The sequence below is a fragment of the Petaurus breviceps genome, unplaced genomic scaffold (assembly GCF_028583685.1).
Source record: "Petaurus breviceps papuanus isolate PSGF00001 unplaced genomic scaffold, PetGlider_PUasm1.0 174, whole genome shotgun sequence".
Classification (NCBI taxonomy): domain Eukaryota; kingdom Metazoa; phylum Chordata; class Mammalia; order Diprotodontia; family Petauridae; genus Petaurus; species Petaurus breviceps.
The window spans coordinates 77061374-77067144 of record NW_027185761.1 but is presented as its reverse complement, the minus strand read 5'-3'; the positions used below and the strand labels follow the sequence as shown (position 1 = coordinate 77067144).

Sequence of the window (5771 nt, the reverse complement as noted above, 5' to 3'; positions counted from 1 at the left end):
ATGGGTGAGGGTGCTAAATGGAACAGTTTCCCTGGGGCCAGATTGTGGCTTTTGCTGTTGTACATTTACCTTGTCAATTCCGTGGTTTATTTGAGTTGTTTAAGGAAAATGACCCTGAATGCTGGCACAGCCACTTAATTTTGGGTCTGAAGGATGCAGTGAAACCTTCGGGACCCAAGCCTAAACCAACCCTTTTGTTCTCTGGCCCCTTGACCTTGCAGGCCCTCCCACTTTGTTATTGTAATTTCTTCTGGAAAGAATGTCAGAGCAAGGGGAATCGACTGGCCAGACAGCTGAGGCCCCTGGGGCAGAGCAGGAAGCCAGGACCCCAGAGAACGGTATCATTCAGTCGGACAGCCTGGATGAGGAAGAGAAACTGGAACTTCAGGTAAGAACATGGAGGCAGGACTAGCCCGCTGTTCTCCTGGGTGGAAGGAGCTTCGCTGAGCTTTAGTTAAGATTTCCAAGCCCATTGTGCCCTTGGCCTCTCTTTTCCCAGCCAGTGATTTTCAGGCTGCCTTAGTATCTGGGAGGGTGTCCAGGCTTAGTGAGATGCTCCAAGTGGTGCTGGCTCCTCTTTTCCAAATGCTGACCTAGGTACAGGTGCTTCAGGAAGTGCCTGACTCTGGGCCCCAGAGCCTCCCACCCTTGGTCCCTGGGTTTCCTTCCTGGGCCACTCTACTGTTTTCCAAGAAAACTGGGGTGTCTTTCACTGAAGGTGGGGACATGAAATCCCCCTCTCCAAGTGTAATAGACCAAGCCTTAGCATCACACACGCTTGCCAGAGGGACACCACTACTCAGGCAATTTTGAAGGCCAGAGCTGCTTCCCATCCTGTTTTTAATTATCCTGACCCCAGGAAGAACCATTACCACGCCCATTTCTGCCGAGTAGGTGGAGCCAGCTCCACACTTGTCTGTAGCTGCCTTGGGTCTGGGAGCCAGAGCAGCAGTGCTGGGAGGGTTAGGGACAGAACCTAGGGTTCAGTGTGTGCACACCTTATTCTTGGCATGGCACTGACAATCTTCTGGGGGCTTTCTCCACACAGCGGCGGCTAGCAGCCCAGAACCAGGAGAGGAGGAAGTCCAAGGTAGGGTTCTCCACCAAAGCACATGGTGGGGGGATGGGGGAGCTTGCTGGGACAGCAGTGACTCAGGCTGCTTAGGGAGGGAGAAAGGTTCACAGAGTCACTGGCTGTGGGTTCTTGGTCTATTAGGGCAGTGGGGGGGGTGTCACTCACTCCTGGAATAAAGCTTGCTCCATCTGATCACATGGCTTATCCTTGGAGATACTTGGAGTTAGGACACACACCTTTGGGAAAGGCCCCCAGGATGGCCCCTCTTGCTATTTACTGCTGTTTGTTGTTTTCCTCAAAAGTCAAATTGGGGGTAAATGGAGTTTAAGAGGTGTTACTTCCCTCTGACAAGCCCATGCCCTGCCTGGGTGGACAGGAGAGGAGGCCCTGGCAAGGTCCAGGATATTGCTTTTCATCTCTACATGGTTTTTATCTGCTGCTCAGAGCCACTGATTAGTTCTGAGAGTTGTGATTGGTGTGCAAGGTTAGGAAGTAAAGACAGTCACTTTGGCTTTGCTAAGTATTCATTCTAGTTAGCAAATACCCCCCTCCACCCAATGAAATGTCAGTTTCAATGAAATGAGATGCTGAGTCCGAATCTCACCTGTATACACATGCACAAGCATGCACACAGGTGGGCCCACACGCAGAGCTTTCCAAGCAAGGCCTGCTGGAGCACTTTCCCCACAAACGACCCTCAGGCCAGCACTCCTTCCTGCCTGGGCTGACTACTTCCTTCTCAGTTTCAAGAAGGCACCTGAGAATGGTGAGAGTATACAGCTCCTCCCGGAGTCGGAGTTGGCAGCTGCTTTCTTGGGTGTTTTGTTTTTGCTCTCTGTTTCCTTCAGTCAGGAGCAGGGAAGGGCAAGCTGACCCGGAGCCTGGCTGTCTGTGAGGAGTCATCTTCCCGACCAGGACCAGAGGGCCTCCAAGATCAGGTACGTTCTCAGTGGTCCACTGCCCTCCGTGCATGGTCGGGCTCCCTCCACTGTGGTTCGAATGAATGTATGCTGTCTGGGGAGACGAAGCTCAGATCTGGGGGGAGCGACCTGTACTGTGAGTCTGACCATGACCTGGATTAGCTTCTTTCGGATGCTTTGGAAGGATTCTGAGTCATTCTTTAGTGTGTCACAGAGTATCACATTTGCTTTTTTTCCAGACTCTCTGAAAGTCCAACCAATGGAAAGGAATTCCAAAGAATTTAGATTAAAAAATAACATAGGAAGGCAGCCTTTCCGGCTCTCGTCTGAGCAGGCTGCCCCACAGGAGACTTCCAGGACCCACTGGTGTCTAGCTCAGCCAGGTTTTCTTACCAACCAGTTCCCCAAGATGCACTTGCCTCTAAGACCCAGGATCCGGGCTCTTCTCAACCTTGAGACATAGAGAACAAGACACATTGTTCTGTGGAGGACTCATTTGTATGTCTTGGAGGACACAGATTCCCCACAGCTGTAAATAAGGCTCGGGAGGGGGCTGTGCTTGTGGGGAATCCTTCTTAAGGTCATTAAGCAGGCACCCACCATGGCCTTCCCTTGTTGGTCCAGAATATACAGCAAGTTGGTGCAGCCGATTTCCATCCCCCACAAACAGCCTTTTGAGGGCCAACTTGGGAAGGCTCAATTGCTCATTTTCATTTGCCTTTTAGGCATGGGATGAAAGAAGAGACAGCCTGGTGATGGGCTGCTCTCCAAAGACTCATTTGCTTCCCTAGAAATTGGGACCAATTAGGGAAAGTGAGAAAGACTTTTAGGAGCCCAGGGGGAAAGGCAAAAGTATTAAAGCATTCCATTTAAATGTTTCTTTCTTTCTATTGACTTTAGTTAAGATACCTTAAACTCTCCTCCTGGACTCTCAGAGATCCAAGAGTATTTTCTTCTAAAAGACCAAAAAAAGATCTCCTTCCCTTACTGACAGCTATGGCTCGGGGCTGGACCTTCCCCACCACCCTGGCTTAGTCTGCCCTCAGAGAGTCAGGGGATGGACAGCTCACCCTGCAGGAGCCATCTTCCTGTTTCCAAATGTGAGCTCTGGGTTCTTCCGACTTTGAGAACTATGTATGGTTTTGGTTCAATGTTTTATTTGTGCTTTTTGTTTTCAGTGGGGATTACAGTTTATACAGGAGGGTGAATGATAGGTGGTCCCTCCCCTAGGGGTCCCCCACTTCCCAGGCCGGACAGACAGAGAAAAGATGGACGCCTTGTCTATCTACTCTGTTTGGAGGCTCCCTGTGGTTATACAAGCTACTCAAAAGAAATCCTTGGTCGAGTTTGTTTTCCTTAACAAGATCACCCATGCCACCCCATCCCATGCTCTCCTGGACCCCAAAGCCTATTTCTGTTGTACAACAGGCAAGGAGAAAAAAGTGATGAATGGTGCTTTTTGGGCTTCAGCTAGCCCCACACTGGCTTGGTAGGACAGAGTTGGGGCCTTTCTGACTAGGGAAGAGGGAGGACTTGGGCAGGTGGAATGTGAGCCCCATTGGGGTTTTGCTGATCTCCAGGGCTGGGAGGAAGAGGTAGGCACATCACATTATCAGCTCCCCAATCACTTACAGAGTGTAATGTCTTAGTGGCAGAAGCAGAACCCTGCTAGAATCATGCCAAGACTGGGTTACACATTGGCCACCTGATGCCCATGGTCACTTGAGTTGTCTCCCCCAGAATACTTGACCTCAGCCCTGTGATTTGACCTCCCAGTCTGCCCTCAGTTAAAGGAAGCTGGCTGCTGACCGGATGGTGCCATTGGCCTCCCAGTGTATTAGTGCACCCTGGATTTTCTACGACTCTTGTTGGATATAATGACCCTGTATCAATGTAACTCTTCACACATGTATTTTACTATTGAGGAAATCAATAAAAATCAGTATTCAACTCAGCCGAGATCCTTTCTTACCAACCAAACCTCCATTTCTTTTGTCTGTTCTTTTGACACCAGCCTGCCTTTATCCATGTCTGTATGTTTATAGGAAAACAAGGTGTTGGCTCTGAATGGCCCATGTGAACACCAGCCCTCAGGGGCCACGCCCTTGGCTCTGCATGGCCTTTGGTCATGACTGAAGTGCAGAGCCCCTCTGACTAGACTGAAGCACACAGAGAGTGGACAGCTCCTCAGTCTTCTCTGTTTTAAAGAGGTATTGCAAAGAGCAGCCTCATCCTGGCCTGTCTCCAGTGCTGGTGACGATTATTCTTTACAATGAAAGCTTCTGCCACAGGGACTTCCGAGCTGTCAGTGTCTCCTATGGTACTTTGGCAGCAAGGGAAAGCAAGCCCTCCCCCATGGGTAGGTTCCTGGGACGTTTCTCATGGGCTAACTCTGACTGAGCCTGGCCAGGGTCCAGGGTCCAGCGGGCATCGGCAGCCCACATAATCAGTGTCTGCATAGGCCAAGCAGAAAGGCAGAGGGGAGTCGTCTGACCACAACCCAAGGTGACCGCCAGACTGAGACGTCCTTGGGCCTCTTTTAGACAAGACTTCTTTCTGGCTAGGTTTGACTTCATGTCAGCCCCTCACACTCCAGCCAACAGCCTCTCAGTGCTATCCCTTTGGATGCACTTTGGAATGATTCTACTGACAGGGCTCCATTTGGCTGAACCATCCCAAATTGGCAGAGCTGGCCAGGGACCTCCAGTGAGAGGGGCTGCTGGCCTTTGGTCTGGGGGCTGGTTTTGTTCAGCCTCCCTGTTGCATTCTCTCCGTGGCCACACACTCTGTTCTTCCTCTGCCTTGTTCAGTAGCTGTCATTGACACGTCACACTTCCAGGCCCAGTCTGGATTTGCACAAAAGTGGACAATGTACTTTGTTTCATTTGTTCTTCTTTAAACCCAAGGAAATGGTCATCCTACCATGCAGGGCTTCGCATGCCACTGACCAAGCGACTGTGTGGTCACCAAGTCTCCACTCAGGGCAATGAGCATTTTAATAGCTGAAGGATGATGGGGGAGGGGCAGTTCATCCCAGGACCTGGCTTCAGAGATGCGCCTTCCTGGGAGAGAGACTGGGGTCTCTCTGGCCCTGCCAGCACATCAGGGCAAAGGAAAAGGCCAAGTGCAAGCTTGGGGTGCCAGGAAGGAGATGGGGGCTGGGTAATCTGGGGACCCTCCCCAGAGTTAGAATAACAGAGAGTAAGCACCTCTCCCCCACCCCATTCAGAGCGAGAGGCTTGTCTTTACAAAGCGAGTGATTTAGCCCGGCCCAGGGAGCCACCTCTACAGTGTCCTCAGCTGTGTCTGTCTCCACAGTCTGGGCTGTCTGTCTGTCCATGTCTGACTGTCTATGCTGTCTGTCTGTCCATGTCTGACTGTCTATGCTGTCTGTCTGTCTGTGTCTGACTGTCTATGCTGTCTGACTGGGGGCAGTTTTGTTGTCTGCTTCTCCCCTATATAGAAGAGGGCCCAGAGCTGAGGCGCCACTGCCTCAACGTGACATCAGTGAGGACATGCGCACATTTTGTGACTCAAGTACTTTTCTTCTATGGATAAAAATAAGCTTGCAGAGAGACAAGCTGACTTAAGAGTTGAGGGCAGGGGTGAGGGAGCCTGGTCCCAGGCACAGTGCAGGCCCCAGATTGTAGCAAGGGAGGCAGCTGGAGTCCGACCTCCTGCTGACTGAAGGGCAGCAGCCTCCCACAGGGCAGGGCACTTGGATGAGAGTATTATATTATATTATATTATATTATATTATATTATATTATATTATA

At 50.8% G+C, this 5771-nt stretch overlaps 1 protein-coding gene across 3 annotated transcripts in view; it reads left to right on the top strand.

Moving 5' to 3' along the window:
• LOC138158291 (cAMP-regulated phosphoprotein 21-like) overlaps window positions 1–3949 on the top strand; it is a 74050-nt gene extending 70101 nt beyond the window's left edge. For 2 of the 3 annotated variants that reach the window (XM_069084448.1, XM_069084449.1), the window contains exons 3-6: window positions 222–388; window positions 1049–1090; window positions 1924–2013; window positions 2235–3949. In XM_069084448.1, coding sequence (XP_068940549.1) covers window positions 260–388; window positions 1049–1090; window positions 1924–2013; window positions 2235–2243 — 270 coding nt within the window. In that variant the 5' untranslated portion in view covers window positions 222–259 and the 3' untranslated portion in view covers window positions 2244–3949. The remainder of the gene's footprint in view (window positions 1–221; window positions 389–1048; window positions 1091–1923; window positions 2014–2234) is intronic. The other variant, XM_069084450.1, reaches the window with a different exon arrangement.
• Window positions 3950–5771: the final 1822 nt, after the last annotated feature.